Consider the following 22597-nt stretch of genomic DNA (forward strand, 5'->3'; position numbering starts at 1 on the left):
AAGTACCGAAACAGGATCCATGAATCCTTTATTCCTTACAGATAACTCCCAGTGTTCGAGTAAGTCATGACGTTTTTGCCACTCAATGATTCTTCTCTCGCGAGGGTATGTTTCCGAGAAGGCCATGAAGTCGACCACTTTTGCGAGCATGGTAAGAACCCTTTATTTATCAGATAATATTCTTTCAATGTGCAAGTTTGAGAGAATGGTGAGGCTTACTGGTTGTTAACCAAGTCTTCAAAGCCTTCCTGTCCAATATTTTCAAGATCAACAACCCAAAAGTCCGGGTCCAGCCTTAATTTCGAGCTGTTAATAATGGCGCAAACTACTTCTTGTCGAGCGATCGACCAGAACGCAGCTTGTGCAATGCCTCCAGATGATCCGTTCACTCTCTGCACCCTGCCAAAGGAGAACACACCATCCAGATGCCTCTGCCAGTCAGCTGTGGGAGCATCTAGCATCTCATAGCAAGAGCAAATGACAATGGCCGCAAAGCCATACCCAGCATATGGCTCATCCAGGTCTGAGAGCCGATTAATAAGAAGTGAAATGGCAGTATCATAATTCTTTCGCGCAATTTGCATTCCATCTTCCATTTTCCCAACTAGATATTGTTGTTTCGCAGCACATGCAATACTAGCTGCTTTGAGCAAGGGGTCTTGCACGCCTAGTCGACAGACTTTTTTGGAGAATGTTTCTGACAGGTCTGATAGATCCATCCAGGTTCCTACTATGTCGCTGAATTTGCGAAGTAAATCTGCCTCGGCCTTCGATGTAAGCATCATTGGGGCAGTATTTGCCGGAGATGTGATGCTTCTGGAGCCCCATTCACTTGTTGAGCCGTTCATTGAAGAATTTGGAGAATTCACCGATCCGGGTATGTGAGTTTCGAAATCGTGGTTTGCCATCAGAATCAAAGCTTGTCCAGCGGCTTCTTGCCTTTGACTGATACCATCATGGGGACTAGAAGTGTTTGTGTTAATGGGTAGGTTGTCAAATAAATTATCAAGTGCAGTCGTAGACCTTCCAGGTAGGTGGACATGAGGCTCAACATCCCGGAGAGGACGAAAGGTGAATGGGGCTGGGCAGCCTTCGGACAAGGAAACTGTTCGATCGCATGGAGATGTCGGGAGACTTGATCTCTCGGTGCCAGCGAAATCCCAGTCAGCATCCGACTTTTCATTTGCTTGCGATATTAATGTGGATTGAAGCGGTGTTGCAGGCACGTTTTCGTCTTCGGCGCTGTGCACAGGATCATAATTTCGATGGTGAACTGGGACTGAGGGATCTTCTCCCGGGCTCCAATCCTCATTATGGTATTCTTCAACATGACCCTCATATTCTTCGGTAATCGTGCTCGTCTCGTCAACAAATCTGTCTATGGAATCATTAGTCAAGTAAGCATTTTTTGGTTTCTGGAGTGGGTGATGAGCAACCAGGCTTACATACACGAGGGAACTGTATCCACCCAGACATGATCCAATTCAAAAACTCCATCGCCGTTGTTTTTAGACGTCTTCCTGACCGACGGATTACGCCAATGCTTGAACGAGAGAAGGTCGCTAGGGGTACACTGCAGGCGAGACTTTTCGCAGTTCCTACATTTGGGCCTTCTCTCGTCACACTTGACCTTTCGAGATCGACATGTCAAGCTAGAAGACGCGTCAGACGATGCACTTCACGGGCGATATTTCTTCCCGGTCACCTACCATCCTGAAAAGAGTTAGATATTAGGCATTAGGCATCTGGGGCAGTTCATTCACTTCCCACGTCACTTACCGGTCCATGTGCGCATTGTCGCCTTGTTAGCCAAATTGGCTCGGAAGCAACTAATGCAATGTGAGGAAACAGGTCACGGAAGCTGGGGGGATGAAGCAGGTAGTGGGGAAATTCAGGGTCACTGAATCTGGCATATCTGCCGAGAGGGCCTGTGGTCGGATTATTTCACACGGTCGCTGAGTGGCTGAGTGGCGGTCATGTGGGGGAAATATGGGGTAATGCGTGGAGATTACCCCGCGCAGTCAAGTTGGCCACTTAAGGCAAGGCAACCCAACCGAGAAACTTTATAATCGCCCTCACGTCATTGGTGTGGTACAGGCACATGCAATGTGCCAACCAATATGACCAGTGTATTTGCAATCCGCGTGAAAGTAATTTGAAGATGTGGATTTTTTGAGCAACAAAAGGCAAGACAAAGCCAGTTCCGCAATCCCTTCAAGGCCAGCAGGCACATGGTAGTACTAACTAATACAACCTACATACTTGTTTTAGGCATAAGAGATAGAGGAGATTTGATATACAATAGGCGTTCAAAGCTCAATAAATTGACAAGGTCGTAACTGAACGACTAGCTAACAAAAAGCCCCAAGTACTTTGATGCGTCTAGTACCACAATCCATCATTGGGCTTAATCCCCTCCTTCTTGCAGTGCTCATAGTACAGATGAGCATAGCTAAAAACATCCATGGTGTTTTTCAAGCTATCATCATCGTGGAAAAACTCAAGACTGCCCGAGACTGTGAAAACAACCTCCGCCCCTTTGCCCATGTGAAGAGTGTGAATAGTGCCGGGGTTCTCGACCACGTAGTCGCCAGGTCTAGCGACCCAGTCATATCTAATCACCAAAGTTAGCGTTGGTTCAAATCTCCTACTCTTCCAAAGACATGACAAACTCACTCTTTATAGTTCCACTCTCCGTTCAACGTGACAGCAGTGACATTTCCACGGTGACGATGCTTGCCCAGCCAAGTGTCTTCGGTGCTGCGCAACACAACCACAAATGTACCAGTCCGAGTCTCGAAGCGCAGCGGCTTCAGCTCAAGATTTTCATGCCAAGGGTGCCAGCACGTGTCCCGCTCGCCACTAATGTAAACATCGGGCGAGCTAAATTTCTCGGCGAGGGCCAGTTCTGACTTTTCCAGTTCAGTCAGTTTTGAGTCCTGATGGGCGCTCTTCGCTGGTGCCGGGTGGATGGGAAGAGAGGTGTTTGATGTAGCGGAAGGAGGTGACATTTTTGAAAGATTTATCAGAATTCAAATGTTTAAAATGATGGGAGTGAATAAGTTAAATAAAGAGACGAAGTTCGACCCAACCGCTTCTCATTTATAAGTGAATCTGGCTGCGGTGCCCAGGCGGGGTTGGCTGCATGCATGCGGTCGGGAGCTGCGACGTGATGCTCAGGTTCTGACCTATTAATTCATAATCAACATTTATTCTCGCTATGTTTTCCTAATACATGTGGTCATCATGTGGCAAAAGTCCCCGGGGACTCTAATCGTTCATCGCAAGGGATGAATCACGGGGGTAATTGCTTTTTTTTTCTTTTCTTTTTGTGAGACGTGGGGTAACAAGACCGAGGGCAATGCGGCCGAAATTTCCCCTCTTAGGACTTTGAATCCATGGTATTTCCAAACATCGCAGACCTTGGGAATTGATACATGAATTCCACATCCCCGGGCCTGCATTGAGTTAATATTAGCGACCTCAGGATTTTCCCTTATAGATTGACTCTAGGGGCTACCCGTTGTGGTTTATCGAGGAAATGAACCTTAGTTGAACGTACTCCCTCCGCTTCGCATAAATGAACGGAAGATCTTCAAAGTCGACATCTATAAAATGCCGGACTGCCTAGATCTTTAGATTGGTCTGTTCTTACAGTGGCTGCAATGTTGTTCCAGTCATTGTGTGTCGCTTCATGTCGATAAGCACCTCGGGTGCTTGCATTGTTCAGTGCAGTCCCAGGACGAGACGTCTTTTTTGTTGTCGAATGAGCCTGGCTGTTGTTGTTTGTATTGTTTGTACTATTAGCACACGAATCATGTTCGAGACTGACTTTCCAAGCAGAGCCTTGTCTTAAACCGCGTCAACGCGTCTCGTCAGAGCCTCGCAGGTGGCGCAATTTGCGGGAAGGGTGGGTCCCGTCCAGGGCACCTCGCTTAAAAACGCGTAAATCGTTGTTTGTGGAGATTGAGGAAGAGCTAATAACCTAGCAACTTGCAAGCGTGTGAACAGATTTGAACAATTGGGTTGAATTCGCGTGTTGGCAAAGACTCGGGAGTCGTGTTGGGCGGGCGCGAATAATTAAGGGATGTTTCCAGACATCTCAGGACGACTCGCTCATTTAATTTCTCACATCCCAAACCAACTGTGATGGGGGCCATAACACATATTACTAGTCTGATACAGTTGGAGAATACCCATGCGGGGAGGGGAGACATACTACCAGTTGTAAGTTCTTCATTTACCCCTCCATCGTATGTAATTTTATGACACCTGATTACTTGACGTTAACTTGGGGAGAAAATACATAAATAAAGACATCACTCCGTTCCAATGGAATCGTTATTCATCTCTCAATTCTCTGCGCAAGATTGAATTTCGCAGCCCCTGCCAACAGTATCCTACTATAAATCCACTTGACTGATTTATTGTCCATCACATCATGCCTTCTCGAATTCTTCTCACTGGTGCTACCGGGCTGGTTGGTTTCCGCATTCTTCAAGAGCTTTTAAAGAATGACTACGAAGTCCGGATTACCGTACGGTCGGAGGAAAAAGCTCAGATAGTCTTTTCCAACCCGGTTATTCAAAAACTTCAACCTGGCGATCGACTTACCTACATTGTTGTTCCGGATAGCGTTGCGGGTCATGCCTTTGATGCTGCCCTGCAAGATGTCAGCTACGTGATCCATGCGGGAGGTCCTATCCCTGTACCTGGTTTTGATCCTCTCGCCCACGTATGGAAGCCTACAGTAGAGGGTACAGCGAACCTCCTATCATCAGCGCTTAAATTCTCCGGGATCAAACGGGTGCTGATTACCTCTTCGATTCTCGCGAATATGGCTCCGATGCCCGACCCATCCGTTACAGTCACTGCCAACTCTCGCGTGCAACTGCCTGGGATTCCTGAAATCTTCTCCGATGTGTTTGAGGCCTATCTTCTTGCCAAAATCACGGAGATCAACTATGTGGATTCGTTCGTGCAGGATCGGAACCCCCATTTTTCGGTCGCCAATGTATTCCCGGGCTATGTCTACGGGCGCGATGAGTTGGTGTTGAATTCAAATTCTGCGATAACTAAGGCTAGCTCATCTGGTCTCTTGTTGCGCGGTTTGACTGGTACTGATTGCCCGGCCCCAATCCACGGAGGCTATGTTCATATCGATGACTTAGCCCAAGTGTATGTGAAAGTGTTGGAACTACAGACCAATGCCGGCATCCCCCACAATTTCGGTGCCTGTACTCTGGTCAACGACGATGAAGCCTGGAGCTTAGCTCTGGCAAATTTCCCTAAAGAAGCCTCGGAGGGCTTACTCAAGCAAGGTGCTTTGCCAACACTGCCCATTTCATATGACTCAAGTGAGACGGAGAAGTGTCTGGATATGAAGTTCCGCCCCTTCGAAGATGCCGTTAAGGACGTCATACAGCAATACTTGGATGGGCTTCACAACGAGGAGCAGTAGAGCTCGGTGTGTATCTTTGAGTCTTGATCACATGTGCAGGTATGCCCGATTAAATCGGTCTTGTCGGGCATTAGATATCCATTCAGTATATGTCCACGGGTCAAACTGTTGAAAAGAAAATTAAATGCCATTCAATGTTGGTTGTAGCTACCAGTTGACCAGTAGACATTTTGATAGTAGTTCCATTCAATTGATGTGTACAGTAGACTGTTTTGATGAAAGACTTATTCCTCATACTACATGTATCCGTAGTATGCCGTGCGGGGTTATGCAATTAATTTCCGTAGGTGGTCGGTTGAAAGACATATTACCCAAGCTTTTGAAATCAGCTGAATCACTACGTATTTTTGGGTAAAATTATCAAATCCTGCTATAAATTATGGAAAACTTCTGGATTAAAGTATTTATGGCTGTAAAAAACGGTACCGAGAATTTGGTACCGCTCGCATTTGTTGTTGCTGGGATATAAAGACAATAAAATGACATTGACTAGTATGTGGTCATTTGGAGTCAAGGCCGGGCTGACTGGGTGGCCGACTCGCTTGGGAAACACGTGAGCTAGAGCTCAGCTACCATATTTTGCTATTAATGTACCATAAAATAAAAAGAAACCTTGATTTCATGTGGAACCTTCTAATACTACTACTAGTACACATTCTGAATTCATACTACTAGTATGTTTAGACCTGTATCTAAGTATGGTAGGGTGGTAAGTGCTTCCTAAAAGCTTTTTGTGGCACCGATATCTTGGTTTGCCGCTTAGCCAGGCTAACAAAACCGGGTGTCGCAAAGTGGCCCGCCCTTAAGGCCCCCCATCCATGGATGGTCTTTCTTTTCGGTCCTTGCCGGAGCTACCACTTCTCCACAACATAAAGCTTCCCAGTGATGCGACCCTGGAAGTAGAAATTCTATATGGGGCTTCAGCGATGAAACCATGAAATGTAGACACTCCCATTTCCGGGATTTGTACGACAAGTGGACTGACCATGACTATGGCTGAGTCTGGAACAGCCTCCCGACGGTATCCCTTGCATTTGATTGCTTGTTCCAGATTTCTTAGACATCATGCAAATCATTCCTTGGGGCGGTGCCGACGGTGGGGCCACAACGTATGTACAAGTAACAGGAATGTCCGTATGAAAGAGGAATCGCTCAGTGGTCGTCCACTCTGCCCATTCTCCTACCTTCTAATAACCCTCCTAGATGTACTTGCATCTAATCAGTCCATCTTCAACTTAGCATACATATTATCATCACCACTGTCATCCTACCAGACACAATGACTGTATCCAAAATCGTTGAACTAGCTTCCCGGATCAGTGATAACACTGCCAAGGTTGACGCCTACCTGCGCGAGAATGCTCTTCCATCGCCCTCCTTCCACGAAGATGGACCTGTCGATTTTGGAATTCGCTGCGAACAGACCAAGAAGGCCCAAGAAGAGGCAATCAACCTCAGCTTCGAGCTTCAGCGCTTGCTTCTAGGTCCATTGCAGTTCATGAACCCGGTTGTAAGTATTCGATTTTCGATGCCCAATTTCCATACAATACATTGATTGCTATACTGACACAAGATGCCTCTTTAGCCTAACGGCTTGAGTCTTCAAGCGATTTCTAAATACAACATGGCATCCAAAGTCCCCATTCACGGGGAGATTTCCTTTGGCGACCTCGCCCGTGAATGCGGACTCAGTGAAATTAACACTCGTCGATTCGTCCGCTACGCGATAGTTTTCCATCGTGTTTTCCAGGAGCCTCGACCTGGCTATGTGGGCCACACAGCTGCGTCTCGTGTGTTGGCCGAAGACCCGGTTATGCGTGATGTGTTGTCTCATTATTTGGAGGAGTGCTTTCCTTCTTTCGCAATGGTAATATCCTTTTCACTCTTAGCGTTATCCCTGAAGTCGCTGACCAAGTATTTTCCAGACTCTCAATGCAATCGATAAATTCAATGGCGGAACTGAGCCGAATCAAACGGTACGTTTTGTCAACGCTAGCCCCCTCTCTCCAGCCAAGCTAACTACTGAATACTACCAGGGGTGGAATCTCTACCACGAGACATATTTGAGCCCGTGGGATTACTACGATGCCAATCCGGAATCGGGCCGTCGTTTTTTCAGCACAATGGCTTACGAAACTGAGCGCGAAGGCCGATCTAACACCGTTCTTGTGAACAATTATCCCTGGTCCTCTCTCGCCAGTACCAGCAAGGAGGAGGAGGAAGAAGGGCCCGCCACAATTGTCGATGTCGGCGGTTCCAGAGGCTTGACCGCGATTCAGATTGCGCAAGCTACCCCTGAGCTTGAAATCATCGTCCAGGATCTCCCGGCCATGATCAAGGGCGCTAGTGCGGACCTCTCCGCCACAATCAAAGATCGAGTACAGTTCATGGCCCATGACTTCTTCCAGGTGCAGAATGTGCAGGCAGACATGTACATTTATCGACATGTATTTCATAACTGGTCGCATGAAAATGCGGTCAAGATCCTGCGAGCATTGATTCCCGCGTTGAAGACTGGGGCGAAGGTGCTGGTCAATGATTATATTGCCCCTGCTCCGGGGACCTTGAGCCCTTTGAAGGAGCAGAGGTTGCGGTTAGTACTAGCTTTCTGTCTTTTTAAAACTCTGAAAAAATACTAATTCAACACGGAATGCAGAGAGATGGATATGATCATGCTTACCCTCTGTAACGCGTACGAGCGGGAAGATCACGACTGGAAACGATTGTTCCGAGATGCAGATCCACGGTTTGAGATCCTGACCATGTTTGCACCAAAGGGAGCTACGGAGGGGATTATTGAGGTCGTCTGGAGAGGATGAGTTCATATGATAATCTCAACGAATACTTAGTCTCACTGTATTACTGGAAATTCTTCTCAAAGTACAGTGGTTGACCATTGTCCCAATGTTGAGGGCTTCGGTGTTAATCAATTGGAAGATTTTGAGCCCAACAAACCACATAGACACTACATATAATTTGAAAGCCAAAGATATGCAACAATTGAGATTCGGCTGTGGTCCCCCAACGTGCTACTCACTACTATGCAGCAGCAAGTGCGGCTGAGCAAGCGGCAAGCTCTGCTCTCCAAACCTTGTCGCCGTATGCATTAATACTACAATCGAAAAGAGCTATAGACGGAAGGAAATATGTAGCTTAGTCACAGGATTACCATGATAAGCCCGAATGGCTCCTGGGCCAGAATGAAATAAACAGAATTGGCGTACAGAAGCAGGATCTTGGATCTTGATGGTTGATGGCTATACTTGTCTGCAGTAACAAAATACTCTTGGCATTTACAAACAACGTGTAAGGAAAATCCTGGATAAAGAATTCACGATGAAACAACTCAATTTGTCAAGATGCCATTGAATCTAGGTCCAAGCTAGAAGAGCTGCATGAGTCGAAAAGCTTTTATCTCCCGCGGAAGAGGAGGGTATAACAAATACACACACACAAACCAAAGCCGCAATTAATCGGGCTGAGCGAACTTGCTTCGTTTACGCAGCGCGGGCCCAAGAAAATACAACATAAACATGCCCGCCACACAGCCTACAGTAAGGCCTGCCAACAAGGTCGTTCCCCTAGCCACACCCAGAGTATCATACAAGGGCCCAGACCACATAATGGCTGCAAAGGCAAGATATGCACGACAAAAATCATTCATCGCAAATAAACTCGCACTATAACGCGTATAGGCGACGGCAATATAACTGAATATGCACTGGAGGACCAACGTCATGCCGGCTACCTCTATGAGCAGACCTATAGTCGGTACTATCCAGTGAATCGATTGACGTGAGGTCCACGCAAACATAAATAGCCCAGCAGGCACAATCAAACTCCCAAAAAGGGCGGGAATGAGTCGCTTTTCGGGCCGAGGGAATATCCCCCGGCGAAAGTCCGCGTTCAGACAGTAGTGAATGAACAGATAGTAACAGGGGAGAACCAAGGCGGTGGCCACAACCGAAGCCAGGAAAATCAGGCCCAGCTCCCCGAGATTCATCTTGTAGACTTCAATGTACACGATTGGAAGAACTTCAAAATAAGAGTAGAAAATGGCATAGACTAGCCCAATGTATACTGTGGAAAAGAGGATGGCGGGGTCCAGCGCATGGATCTTCCAGGGAATGATCAGAGCATCGTACACAACCTGCATAGGCGAGACATTTTTGACCTTGATCTCAGACTCAGACTGGAAGGCTGGGTTGCCTGTGAGTTCTCTGAGGTGTTTTGCACGCAGGTGTAGGATGGCTGGACCGGAGGTTTCGGGCAAGAAGATGAGAAAGACAAAACAGCCAGCCGCGGCCCAGAGGACCTCCCACATGGACCAGTGCCAGCCCTTCACGGGGACACTGAACCCAGATATCACAGGGGCTATGGCTGGTCCTGCGATAGAGCACAAGCCCCAAACATATAGACCATAGGGTAGTTGCACTAGCCCGGTCACATCAGCGATAGAGGCGCCTCCAGTGGCCAGCCCGGGAGAACCAAAGAAGCCTTGGAGAAACCGGAGGACCATAAATCCCGGTACATTGTTGACAAGTGCAGTGGGGATGCTGAGGATAAGGAAGATCGTGATGGAGATCACATAGGGAGGGTTGCGACCGATGGACGGAATCTCTGACAGGGGACTCCAAATCATGGGTCCCGTGCCATACCCCAACACGTATGTCGACATGCCCAGTACGCTGACAGATCGTGACACGCCGAATACGGTCATGAATTCCCCCTCTGCAGGTGCAAAGATAGCAACGGACATGTAGACTATGAAGGTAAAGAGATTCACTTCTATGTATACCAGAAGCTTCGCGGCAAACGACCAATTATGCGGATTATCCGGGTCTTGGTCGGAGTACCAATCGACCTGAATTGCTCCGTCGGGCGTGATAGTTGGCTCGATCCATGGAGACTGCTGTGATTCTTGTTGCTCCAGTCTTGGCTGACTTGACGGAGAATGTGTCTGGGAGCCTATTCTCACCATCAGTTTTGTTGTCTCTTACCAGAAGTCGAGATACATTAACTTACTATCAGCGGATATGGAGTCGCCCTGGGCGCGTATCTCCTTAGTCTCTGGGGAGTCTGAATAGTCGAGTGGGGTACATCTACCACCTGCAGCGTCTTTGTATGGCGGTGGAAGCTCGAAGCCTGGTCTTTTTTCGGTGGGTTGGAATAGACGCCCTCCCGAAAGCCAGCGGCCGATCAGGCCGATTGGCGAATTGGTTAGGAGGTGAGCCATCACGCTTCATGAAGGCAGCGGGGGAGGAAGAGAGTGAGTAGTCAGATTCATTTCAATAATAGAATTTTTTTTTTTTACTATTTTCTTTTTCTGAACAAGAAAGCTAGAGACAGACAGATGCTGACATTCCTGGGCAATACCCGAACCCTTACAGCTACAGAGTAGACATTGAAAAGATTTGGTTCTGGGACCCGAAAAAGAATAAAGCAAAACCTAATTTCTGTATAAATAACGGTAATTATACAGCAATACGCAAGGTTGCAATCTGGGAAGATTGCGCAAGCGAAATATGTGGGTACTTTTGTACAGAGCACTCCTGGTGACCCGACTGCCGATTATTCTACTGACAAATATGCTCCGGGCCGCCCTAGGCCCGCTAGGATCCACATATTTGAACTAAGACGACGATCATTCCTTCATATGTCTAGATTCTGTTTACCCTGTCCCCACCTTCACCTTCACCGTCACCGTCAATGGGATATTCTCAAGTATGCAATCGGTTTCCAACCCGCTACTTAACTTCGTTCCCCGATGCAGATCCTTATCGGCAGGCAGCAGCTTTATATTGGATTTTGGCGAAAACGGAAGTAGTCTCTTAGAGTTGCCTGTGGTGACGACCACACTCCGCTTACTACGGGGGCCTTACCTCCTCCGACTGCCTCAAGGGAGTAAGGGAGTTAGTTGCTCGACTTGGCGGGTAGCTCGTCATCTCCCTCATTCGAGACTCAATTTCTTCCTCACACCTGTCCTCCTGTAGGAAAACATTGCGGTGTAAAGACAAATTGCCACCTGACAGTGGAACGTATAGGAGCTCTCTGATTCATGTTCGAATCCGTTTATGTAAGAAAAAATCCCCAGCGACACATGTGCAGGTTACCTGTCACGGCCTAATTATACACGCATTATCCTTTTTGTTGACTGCTTAAGCAATCGATACATTATCCTTGAGGGGTGGCTACACATTTTTCAATATATCTGTCCATGAGATGTATGTAATTAAGCACTCGAGAAATCCTCGCTACATATAATATCACGAATACAGCATCACTATGTAGCACCAACAAGCACTGGGAAGTTGAGTACCGACTTGCCCTCTCGATCTTTTGGCTTGCGGGGGACGTAAACTGTATCCTCATCCCCGTATTGTTCACAACTCGGAATGGTGCTGTCCGCGAGCGTGCTTGATATCGTCGGCAATTTTTTCAGCGACCATGTCTGAGACACAACAGTCAGCTCAATATCCTACTTGCATGACAGTCTCTAATTGGAAAGATGACTTACAGACAACACCCAGAGGAAGACCAGGAGGCAAGAACGGGAAGGTCGATGCATCTGCGATTCGCACTTTTCGTTCCTCAGTTAGCAAGGTCTTCCAGGTCCAGCGAAAAGGGGAGAGTAAAGAGAACAAGACAAAAAGAAACGAAAATGAGGAGGAAGAGATGAGAGAAAAAAGAACGTACAGTGATCAAGACCTAAAACGCGACCCTTGGAATCTACCACTGCATTCTTGTCTCCATCTTTGCCCATTCGACAGGTAGACGCCGGGTGGGACATGGAGGCAAAATTCTGCTTCAAGTAATGATGAATTTCATCGTAAGAATTCACGTCAGATCCCGGTGTGATCTCGGACCCGACGATGATGTTTTGTTGGAGGACGGGCATCTGCAAAATTTGTCGGACACGTCGGAATGCTGCGACGGCAATTTCAACGTCAGTGCTGGAGGTGAGCCACCGCGGGTCAATCACTGGGCTATCTTTCATTGAGGCCGATTTGATACTGATAGTCCCCCGAGACATGGGGGTCATGAGAGTGCAAAATAGCATTGCATAGTTGTATCCATCGGTCGGGAAGCCCATGTCGACAGGAAAAGAGATGAAGAATGCTTCCGGCCAGTCCTTGGGGAAGCTAGCCAGGTCTATTATCGAGCAGTCAGTAAGGACGTTATGGGTATGCGTAGTGGAATGGAAATTAGGCTGACCTGATTTGGTGCTCGCGGAGAAGTTGCGCAGATCCAGCGGAATATCGGCGAAACCGCCGAAGTCTGGCCCTGGGCTAGAAAGAAGTCCAGCTTGTTGTCCTTGGAACTCCTTCACAGCCTCGTCATATTGGTCCTTGTATTTCAGAGCTGAATTGGTCTGCACATCGACCTTGTGGCCGATTCCAAAGCTAATGTGATCTTCCATGTTCTGCCCTACACTCGGCGCATCGAGGACGATAGGAATCTTGTGCTTCTTGAGAATACTTGCGTCGCCAACGCCCGAGACTTGGAGCAGCTGTGGGGTCATCAATCCACCCGCTGTAATTATTACCTCATGTGCAGCAGATAAGGTAAAAGTAGTCTCTCCTCGGGATACTTGCACACCGCTCGCGGTTTTGTCATTGAACAATACCTTCTCTGCCAAAGTAACATTATACAAGAACAGATTCTTTCGTTGCCCCAAGATGGGCTGCAGAAAGGCCTTTGACGACGACGCCCGCTTACCATCAGTGTGATTGATTGTGTCCAAGACCCAGCTGCTCCCAAACATATCCCCAGACATGAACCCTCCGACAGGTAACATACCCAATTGGTCAAATGCCTTCTTGATCCAGGTGCTAAACGGCTGGCCGTAGTTCGCATAGGTAACGTCCAGGGGGCCCCCATGTCCCACATGGCTGGTATCTAGTTCCGGGGTTGCGTTGAGTCGTCGCTTGCTGGGATCGATGCCTGTAAAGTTCAAGCTCTTCTGGAAGTACTTGGCTACATTGGAATAAGTCCAGGAGTCATCGCCAACCTCGTCTGCCCACTTCTGCAATGCGCCCGTGCTGGTGGCCATGTAGGCCATCAAGTTAAAGGCAGAGTTGCCGCCCAGCTGTTAAGGCCTGTCAGTCTCCATTACACTCGTTTCTCGTCCGAAGCCCTTGTCTACCTACGGTCTTTGCATTCGTGAAATGTTTCACGCGGCCATCGGCACCGTCCTGTGGAACGGTATCGAATCCCCAGTCCAGGGCAGGAGGAATGTTTCCCTTCAAAAAGTCCGCGGCGTATCCTGGGACCTCACTGTGGTTTCCAGTTTGCTCATAAAATGAACCGGCCTCAACAATCGCCACAGTGACTGAAGGATCTTCGGACAGGCGAGCGGCCACAGTGAGACCCGATGCACCACCGCCCACGACGACATAATCCACATGTTTGTCGTCGGCAGTAGGATATCTTGTGGGATCTCCCAGGACATTTTCGCCTAATGGAACCTGGTACCATGGACCGTTTGGATAGGCGCGGACAGCAGAGTGAAAGGCCCATAGAGACAGGAAAACCTTAGAAAACACAGATGAAGCCATGTTTGATGTCGTTTTCTTTCTAACTCTTCATCATGCTCACCGTCAGTTGCCCTGGGTGTGACGCCCTCTAATTATAGCACTACTTGAATAGATTACACTAGCAGATTTGATTCGAGTTTCGGGCGTCCAAATAGCAGTCGTCATTCATGCAACTACGCTTCTAATCTTTGGGTCATGACGACTTCCTCTAGATGTTGAGTTGGCTGCCTAAAACACCCTGCAGTTCGGTCTTTCAAACCCAATCGATGATTTTGACGTAGTACAGGTTGACTGCCTTAGCCAGGTTGGGCAGATAGCAGTCTAGACTCGCCTCAATAAAATTCTCTTTCCGGCGACCGTCGCACGTTTTGCCTCACTTACGTTTCATTCAGTCTCTTTCTAAGGTTCTCTGTTTTCGACAACATCAGCATGAATGCAACCGTCCCGCATATGCTTCTTCAATGATGTACGCAGCCTCGCAGTTCAAAGTCTATGGAGTGGTCATTCCTGAGATTAGCTCAAATATGTCTTGAAATAAATGGAGGATAGAAAAGTATGGGGCTGGTGTTGGGATTTCATTTCCAAAAATGTCCGCTTTAGTGTGATGAGGCAAGCGAGAAAAAAAATGTAATTGTTCTAAAGGTCCTAAACCTGGGGAAAACACAGACGGGGGAGGAAGAGAAGGAAAGGAAACAAGAAGGGTACTTAAGGTTGACAACAACAGAAACTGCTAACCTGCAGGACTGAACAAAGACTGTCGACCTGTGACACCTGCAGTGTCCACGTGTGACATTTAGGTAAGTTCTACCAGCTTAGTCGACCACAAAGATAATTTGATTTCTGGTCGAGAGTAAGATACAGTATAGAGATTCTATCCACGGTCATTACCCGCAGCAAACAGAAACTGTGTAATTCACTAGGTGGGTCATTGTGGCTGACTAATAAATATACAGCGCCGTCGGGGTATCAGTTGTGCATGATATCTTCAATATCTGTCTCAATTTAATCCACTGGAACACGTTCTTGTACGAAAAAATAAAAGGAAAAAAGCAAAAGAAAACATTGTGAGCAAAAAAAAAAAAATTCTGCAGTTGAAGCCAATTATGTATTTAAATACCCACACGTGAAGGAACCTTGGAGACTGGTTTGAAATCGGACCCCACCGTTTCCACCCCTTACAGCAATACTGGGTCCACGGCACTGTCTCGGGAGTCGGGATCTTCCGCTCCAGTCCGTTTTTTAAGTTGCCAAGATTCGCGGAGCGTTCCGAAACTCTGAAACCTCAATGCTTCCTCATTACCGGAAAGGCTAATCAGCAGTCACCGGCTATTATTTCCAGCAGGGTCTTGATACAAGGGCCTCCCAATCAATTCGGTAGTAGATTTAACCACTTCCTGAACACGTTGTGCGGGTCATACTCCTGCTTCAGCAATTGCAATTTCGGCAAGTTCTCGCCGTAGACTTCTCCAGCCCGGCCGTCATGCGAGTAATTCGCGTACGCCCGGGCATGGGCACCCGCACCAGCGCGCTCACCGACCTTCCGCATCATGTCGCGCTGGATAATGCGCATGGTCTGATCAAGTTCTGGGTTATCCCATCGGAAGACACACCCGACGTTGTAGTAGGGCCCCCGAGTAGCGAAGGCCGTGGCATTCTTGGGGACACGCAGAACTTGTTTCTGGGAGACGAGCTCGAATAAAACTGCAGTCCGAGATGATTCCGGGTAGGTTTTGAGCATGTCTGTATAGTCGGCCCATAGTTCCTGGAAGAAGGGCGTCTCGAGTGGGAGTTTGACGAAGGCTCCGCTGAAGGACTTACGACCACCGTACGTGGCGAGGGGGTTTTGGATCGAGTTCAGCTCGCAGTAAGGCATCATATCGCAGCTGTTTGAGGTAGGTTCGATGGAGAGGATTGGCGCGAAGTAGCTCTCTGCTTCGCAGCGAGGGCCGTTGTAGAAGATCGCTGCGACAATGCTGGTACCGCAGAAACCGAAAAAGATGCCTTGATCCCCTGTATTACTGGCTTCTTCGAATTTATTGACAAAGTCAATGATTTGGGGGAGGCGATCGGGGGTCCAGCTCAATATGCCTGCGTACACCTCGTTGGTTTGATCGTAGCCCTGGAAGACGAACTCAGTGACGACTCCAAAGTTCTGGCCCGCACCGCGGAGAGCCCAGAATAGGTCTGGATTGTTTTTTTCAGAAGCTTCCAGGATGCTGCCATTGGCGAGGACTACGGTAGCTGCAAGGAGATTGTCGATTGTGAGACCATATTTCCCTGTGAGCCATCCATAACCCCCGCCGAGCGTCAATCCGCCCACCCCGGTATGATTCACGGTGCCTCCAACGGTCGCCAGTTCATAAGCTGCCGCCGCCTTGTCTACATCTTCCCAGATTGTGCCACCTTGTGCCGTAATCGTCTTTCGAGTGGGATCGATCACCACGTGTCGCATGCGTACGAGACTAATCACGATCCCGCCCTCGGTCGCAGAGGACCCGCTGGTTGAGTGCCCTCCGTTGTGCACCACCATAGGAATACGATGAGTGCTTGCAAACTTAACTGACAAGGATACTTCCTCTGTAGTAGTCGGTAAAATCACGGCGGCCTGTTGTTGATCAGCCAGGGTTGTTATCTTCCATTAGGCGGTTTTCTTACAGCCTTTTTTTCACATGTGTCACTCCAGCGTCTGATACTCTCCAAATATCCGCCGGACCCGGGCGTCAAAACGACAGCATGAGTGCCTTCAAGGTGTTTGCGCAGCTCTTCCATTGTGCTGATTAAATTTATGGTGTCGCAGAAAGTTATGGGGGAACCGCGGTTTGTATGTTAATGGCATGTGCGGATAATGGGAGGCCTAATAAATATGTGCAAACTGCCAGGCCACGTAACTTTTCTGGCCGATACGAGCAATATTCTACCAAAAGAATATGTGCCAAGACCCTTCTGTTCTTCCCCCTTCTTCCTTCTCGTAATATTCCGTGTGCAGTTTACAGTTTATTGTGACCCAAGGCAAGCTTCACGGGCGAACATAATCAAGGAGTCACCTATCATACCTCTTTTGAAAATTGCTGTCATGGGAGTCTTCTGACCCACCACGGACTCAAAAAATAAAATAAAAAATAAAAAGATAAAGATAAAGATAAAAAGGGATATACATTCACCGGTAGTAGAGTAAGTTCCCAATAATGGCTTTTCGCTTGTAATACATTGCCCGAAGGTGGGAATGGACTCAGAATGCCACTATAATGAAAGGAATGTCTCCACTTAAAGCAACCATCTATACGTGGAACAGGTTTCACGTACGATATTTGCCCAGAGAGCAAATCGTTTCTAGGGGAAAACGAGAGGAAAAATGACAAGGAGAAAAGGCGCGTAGCCACTTATCCCAACAGGTTCAGACTGCAAGGCAGATGGCTAGTCTATATTATATTCCTTAGTGGCTACTTTAGGAGAGACGTATTGGGTCTTCCGTGGCTCTAAAGCCTACATCGTCATTCTATAGAACATTACTCTAGTCTATAAGTCTTGTGAGATATACAGAGTTCTCCATTCATTGTAAATACCATTACTATCAACTCATCCACGCATTTTTGGAGCTCATTTACTGAGGTAATGGTTCAGCCATGCCACCGCTTGGCCGAAGGCTTGTTCTTTGGCGAATTTGTGCCGGCTTTTGTTCATATCACAACGAACCGCGAAACCGTGCTCCACCTCCGAGAAAATGCTAAGCTGATAGGGCACATCCAATGTGGCCAAAATTTCTTCGCTTTCATGACGTTTCTCAGGCGGAAAAAGGTAGTCATCGGCTAGAACATATAGATCAGCAATTAGACATGAAGGTGAGAGGATTATGAAAGGAGAATAACTGCAAAGAGTAGAACTTACCGGCCGCCGCAATACTCAACGGACCTTGAATCGCCTTCAACTCGTCCGGCTCAATAAAGGTTGGATGGGCAATGAAACCGACATCGATCTGGCCTGCACGTAAATAGCGGCAGACAAACTTTCCTCCATAACAGTATCCCACACCTCCAACCCGCTTACAGCCAAAAGAGTCTCGCATCTCCTTGAGCACTTCTGTGATTATTGGATCGGTATGTTGAGGGAGATGACCTTGAAGCCAGTCCATGACGCTGAAACTTTCCGGGTGGTCCACGGGGACCGGGTCCCCTTTGAAGAGATCCGGCATGACGACAAAATACCCATTGGCTGCGAATTGGTCTGCAATCAACTTGGAGTTGACAAGATCGAGACCGAATATATCAGATAAGAATAAGATCGCATTGCCAGTTTGTTTATTCGGGGGGTAGGAAAGATATGCCTGGGCTGACGCGACTCAGTTAGGAGGAAAATTGAGGGATGGTAACAGGAAGGGAAAAAGGACCGGCATACTGTTCCCGATGGTCTTGATCTCGCCTTTACTCTGGCCCTCGTGCAGTGAACCGCTGGCACAGCACTGGGAGGGTGGTAGGGAGGTCATGATGGATTAAAAAGTGGTTCAAGTGGGCTTACTATGGATAGAGGCAAGGAAATATTGACAAGAAAGCACGTACGACCTTGAGCTTTACTTCTTATGTATTTTTGTAAGCAGCATTTGGTATTATACAGAGCTAAAGTCCCCAAATGCGGCGTATTCTCAAGTAACCAAACAGTACAAATGCATGACTATCGAATGAGATTGTCCCATGGTTTAAAAATTAGGCCTATGCGGAGATCCTTTCCCTCTCCATGTATTCTAGCCCGACTCCTCCGCCAGTGCCTCAACATAAGGCTGGTAGCCATATAAGGGGGTGAGTGCACGATCCCAGCACCACATAGGGGCCCAGGTAAATGCAACCCTGCGAAGGAGCGGTCCCAATCCATAGCCCATTTTGCCGGTGTGCAGTGACGCAAAAGTACTGGAGAATTCGAACACGTAGCGGGCCCTCTCTTCCCTGCGTTGGCGGTATTCTTTGAGACACATCTGCAGCGCCTGCGTGTGGCCTGACCGATCACGGAAGTATGAGTTGAGCACATTGGCTAACTCGCCTGCATCTTCAATTGCTTGGCATGCGCCCTGGTAATGCATCATTGAGTCAATGGGAACTGCTGCAGAAGTGGGGGTGTGACAAATACCTGGCCGATAAAGGACGTCATGGAATGTGCGGCTAAATGAAATCAGCTTTGGGGCCGAGAAGGTAAGGGATGGTTCAGATCATACCGTCGCCCACAAGGGCTACCCGACCAGTAGCCATGGGGGAAATGCAGTCTCTTCGAACACGTCACTAGCTGTCACGCGTTCCGCCATATCCACCACTAAATAAAACCAGATTAGGGTATTTACTCCGATACTTTCTGGGTAAGAGAAAAAAATTACCATCGCGCACCTTGTGGTGCTTACCAAACGGATGAAATCGGTCGCCATAGATTTCATTGATCATCTCCTTCGAGGCGCCTTTCCAGCTTGACCGACTAGGATCTTTCAATTTCGATGACTATCCACTATCAGCTGGGATGTCATGCATGATGTAAGGGGGATATTATACCTTGACTCCTACAAACCATTGTCTGTTTTCGATGCATGGCCACGAGGTTAGAATGGCATCGTCGTAAAAAACCCAAGTAGCCACTCCCAGGTCCTGGGAGCTCAGATGTTCCAGGGGATGTGTGTAACCAGTCATGTGTGTGCGACCAGTAAAGCGGATGGTGTGGGTGCCATCCAGTCCGTCCTTCTCAGCTAAAATGCGTCTGGTTGCTGATCTAATACCATCTGCGCCCACCACTACTTCGCCAGTTATTTGTCGACCATCGGCCAGGCGCACCTTGACCGTAGGCTCAGTGGGCAGATCTTCAATATCGACAACCTCTGCATTGAGTAGAACATTCTCTGGCCCTGCGCCCTGATAGAGGGCTTGGTGCATTGAGTGTCTTTCAATAGAGTAGACGCTGTACCCAAACTTGCCCTCAATCCACTCCCAGTCAACGACACTCCACAAAGTATTGTCGCGAAAGATTTGGATCTTGCGAAGAGGCTGTCCTTTGCGTCGGATCTCACCCATGTGTCCCAGCTGATCCAAGATACGTAGGCAATTGGGTGCAAGGGAGATCCCTGCGCCGACGGGGGTGATTTCGGCACTGCGTTCGAGCACCTTGTAGCTGATTCCAAGCTTTTTACAGATACCTGCCAATGTCAGGCCTCCAATACCTCCCCCTACAATGAGAACCTGAGCATCTGTGGTTGGAGCGACTCGGGTCATGATATATAATGTAGGAAGTGAGTAGGATGTCTTCGATGTAAAAGGCCTCGTGAGAGAAAACAGAGATTGGTTGGATTTAAGGGGCATGGATGTAGTGCATACCTCCTATATATATATTTATCTACGTATTATTCGCCAGCACGGAAACACTGAAATTACCTAGCTAGGCAAGTATGGATGCCAGCTAATGTGGAGCATGAGTATTATGTAGGGATGTACAACTAGGTATCCATGGGTCCAGTCGAATTGCGTTGCGCTCCGGAGGAGTCTGCATACCATGTATATGGATTGGGGTCCAGAATCCAGGAAAATAAGTTCTAGAGAATGATGTCAGCACGGAGAAGAGTAGTAAAATTCAGATTTCAGAATTTCTGGTTTGGTATCCGGTAACGGTAACGCCTGCCATTCCAGGTCAGGACATCTGGAGTAACTTCATTCCGTAGTGCGAGATACAATTTTGTAATATTACTTTCTTGAGTAATGTAACTATAACCAACGATACAGGGAAGTGATCTCGCAGTAAGCGATCCATAGGTTGCTTCATTTAAGCATTATCCACACAATATTTGGAGAGTTTTGACGCTGGCCCATAAATAAATCAACAGACTGATAAACTCACTACACTTCTCTGCGATTGAGTCTAATGTATGCATCCCCCTAAAAGCCAAGGGCTTCCCACTTTACTGAAATCCAACATAGAAAGGTCCTGAGACGGGTCATCGTTCCCCAAGGCAAGATCATAGTTCTTGAGGAGATGAGAAACCAGCCCTTGGGCGATAATTCCGGCCAGTGCCTCCCCTGGGCATCGATGACAGCCAGCGCCAAATTGCAGAAATGCGACCTCCTGCGAATTGTTTAGATTCTGCATGCCAGAATCGTGCTCTAACCAACGCTCAGGAAGCCACCTATGTGGATCGTGGTAGATATTAGGGTCATGGTGTGTAAGGTAAGGGGATATGCAAACAATCGAATTTGGAGGGACCGTATACCTGCCTTCATCTAGGTCCACAGGGCGATGTGTGGTGCGAAACATGTGGACTCCTGAGTAATGACGACCAGTCTCCTTGATGCATGCAAGAAGCGCGGGAGTGTGGCGCGCATCCATATCATGTGCATCCAAAGCCTTGCGCACCTCAGATATGTACTCTGGATTGCGAAGTAACTAGAAACAAGACATATATTCATCAATGATTCGAACAGCACTTCAGATAGAGATTTGGGTAACTGACCTCTATGATTGTCCATGCAATGCTGGCTACTGTGCTTGTATGGGCAGCAAACATCATTACTGTATGATGGGAAGGGAGCCAGTCTTCAAGGTGGGCGGTTTTTGGATCCTCCAGGGTGAATGAAATATAGTCCAAGGCGTCCTTCCATGCTTGAGGATCCTTGCGCCGCTCTGCAAGCTGCTGTTGAAAAATTCGCCCGAACCGGTCTCTATGCTGTTTCAGTCGACGCGATGGCGGATGGGGGATCCAGTCGGGCAGAAGCATGTTAAGGGGATGACCTATATCTGTCTCCATATGATGCAAAATATCATAGAGCTCATCCACATGATTCTCATAAAAGTCTTGACCCATTAAACACCGAACAATTACTCGGTGCACAAAACGGGAGGTCTCTTCGAATACTTGGACCCTATCTTGCTTGCTCCAGATCTCAAGCACCCTGTCAGCTTCCTCCCCGACCAACTGAGTGTAGTGATCCAAAGCGACCTTGCGATTCACGCCACGGTTCAAAGAGGAGACCAGAGTGCGGAGGTGGTCAAAATACCCCGGCTGAGCAATCTTTTTGAGAAACAACCCCTGTAATGCATCATTAGCCTGGGGGAACTTGGTTCAATTGTGATAGAAACCCTACAATGCCACCACCGAAGGACCAGGTGTCCTCCTTAACATCGGTATAAATGCGGTTATATCTGGTTCCACGTAGGTAGATGAGGTTTGCAAAGAGTAGCTTAACCTGAAATATAGATCCGCATTTTTTACTTGCTTTCTGTATGAACCTAACAGGATCTTTCAGAAATGCAGCTGCGTCACCGATGCGCGGTATGCCAAAATTTGGGGCAGGAGGACTTTTCTTCCCAGCTTCAGGACTCAACAAGAGGAAAATGAGTGATAAACCAAAGGCACCGATAAAAACAAGTGCGCAGCCAAGCTGCTTCTCCGACAATACAGATGAAGATAAAACGTGTGCGATCATTTTGGCTGGTTGTAACGGCACTGATATTCAGGATAAGAGTTGGGCGGAGAAGAAAAAAATCCAGACAAGGTAACAAACCAGACTGTCATCCTATGTGAGAATTATGATTAGACAGCCCACATGTGCAATCCTCTCGAGCACCATATTCACATGTGTGGAAA

At 47.8% G+C, this 22597-nt stretch overlaps 10 protein-coding genes across 10 annotated transcripts; 2 read left to right on the top strand and 8 right to left on the bottom strand.

Moving 5' to 3' along the window:
* Window positions 1-215: 215 nt before the first annotated feature.
* N7466_006398 (Zn(II)2Cys6 transcription factor domain-containing protein) lies at window positions 216-1795 on the bottom strand (the record flags this gene model as incomplete). The annotated part of the gene is made up of 4 exons (XM_057165795.1): window positions 216-1378; window positions 1450-1652; window positions 1710-1713; window positions 1780-1795. The coding sequence occupies 4 exons, from the start codon at window positions 1793-1795 to the stop codon at window positions 216-218; spliced, it is 1386 nt and encodes a 461-aa protein (XP_057021394.1).
* A 587-nt stretch (window positions 1796-2382) lies between these two features.
* Window positions 2383-3011, bottom strand: N7466_006399 (2,4'-dihydroxyacetophenone dioxygenase family protein; the record flags this gene model as incomplete). Its single annotated transcript, XM_057165796.1, has 2 exons — window positions 2383-2614; window positions 2677-3011. 2 exons carry the CDS (start codon window positions 3009-3011, stop codon window positions 2383-2385), a joined length of 567 nt encoding a protein of 188 aa, XP_057021395.1.
* Window positions 3012-4441: 1430 nt separating this feature from the next.
* Window positions 4442-5461, top strand: N7466_006400 (cinnamoyl-CoA reductase; the record flags this gene model as incomplete). The annotated part of the gene is made up of 1 exon (XM_057165797.1): window positions 4442-5461. The coding sequence occupies one exon, from the start codon at window positions 4442-4444 to the stop codon at window positions 5459-5461; it is 1020 nt and encodes a 339-aa protein (XP_057021396.1).
* A 1279-nt stretch (window positions 5462-6740) lies between these two features.
* Window positions 6741-8280, top strand: N7466_006401 (O-methyltransferase-like protein; the record flags this gene model as incomplete). Its single annotated transcript, XM_057165798.1, has 5 exons — window positions 6741-6971; window positions 7047-7328; window positions 7387-7437; window positions 7498-8054; window positions 8118-8280. 5 exons carry the CDS (start codon window positions 6741-6743, stop codon window positions 8278-8280), a joined length of 1284 nt encoding a protein of 427 aa, XP_057021397.1.
* A 650-nt stretch (window positions 8281-8930) lies between these two features.
* On the bottom strand, window positions 8931-10697 carry N7466_006402 (MFS transporter; the record flags this gene model as incomplete). The annotated part of the gene is made up of 2 exons (XM_057165799.1): window positions 8931-10429; window positions 10487-10697. 2 exons carry the CDS (start codon window positions 10695-10697, stop codon window positions 8931-8933), a joined length of 1710 nt encoding a protein of 569 aa, XP_057021398.1.
* A 1147-nt stretch (window positions 10698-11844) lies between these two features.
* N7466_006403 (GMC family oxidoreductase) lies at window positions 11845-14019 on the bottom strand (the record flags this gene model as incomplete). The annotated part of the gene is made up of 4 exons (XM_057165800.1): window positions 11845-11912; window positions 11979-12041; window positions 12158-13550; window positions 13612-14019. 4 exons carry the CDS (start codon window positions 14017-14019, stop codon window positions 11845-11847), a joined length of 1932 nt encoding a protein of 643 aa, XP_057021399.1.
* A 1345-nt stretch (window positions 14020-15364) lies between these two features.
* N7466_006404 (FAD-binding oxidoreductase) lies at window positions 15365-16767 on the bottom strand (the record flags this gene model as incomplete). The annotated part of the gene is made up of 2 exons (XM_057165801.1): window positions 15365-16603; window positions 16654-16767. The coding sequence occupies 2 exons, from the start codon at window positions 16765-16767 to the stop codon at window positions 15365-15367; spliced, it is 1353 nt and encodes a 450-aa protein (XP_057021400.1).
* Window positions 16768-17595: 828 nt separating this feature from the next.
* Window positions 17596-18478, bottom strand: N7466_006405 (dienelactone hydrolase family protein; the record flags this gene model as incomplete). Its single annotated transcript, XM_057165802.1, has 3 exons — window positions 17596-17804; window positions 17884-18333; window positions 18391-18478. 3 exons carry the CDS (start codon window positions 18476-18478, stop codon window positions 17596-17598), a joined length of 747 nt encoding a protein of 248 aa, XP_057021401.1.
* Window positions 18479-18733: 255 nt separating this feature from the next.
* N7466_006406 (FAD-dependent oxidoreductase) lies at window positions 18734-20234 on the bottom strand (the record flags this gene model as incomplete). Its single annotated transcript, XM_057165803.1, has 4 exons — window positions 18734-19145; window positions 19218-19293; window positions 19355-19472; window positions 19524-20234. The coding sequence occupies 4 exons, from the start codon at window positions 20232-20234 to the stop codon at window positions 18734-18736; spliced, it is 1317 nt and encodes a 438-aa protein (XP_057021402.1).
* A 640-nt stretch (window positions 20235-20874) lies between these two features.
* On the bottom strand, window positions 20875-22436 carry N7466_006407 (cytochrome P450; the record flags this gene model as incomplete). Its single annotated transcript, XM_057165804.1, has 3 exons — window positions 20875-21396; window positions 21464-22039; window positions 22095-22436. 3 exons carry the CDS (start codon window positions 22434-22436, stop codon window positions 20875-20877), a joined length of 1440 nt encoding a protein of 479 aa, XP_057021403.1.
* Between the last annotated feature and the right edge of the window lie 161 nt (window positions 22437-22597).

Source organism: Penicillium verhagenii (assembly GCF_028828195.1).
Source record: "Penicillium verhagenii strain IBT 33310 chromosome Unknown utg000006l_segment0_segment0, whole genome shotgun sequence".
Lineage (NCBI taxonomy): Eukaryota > Fungi > Ascomycota > Eurotiomycetes > Eurotiales > Aspergillaceae > Penicillium > Penicillium verhagenii.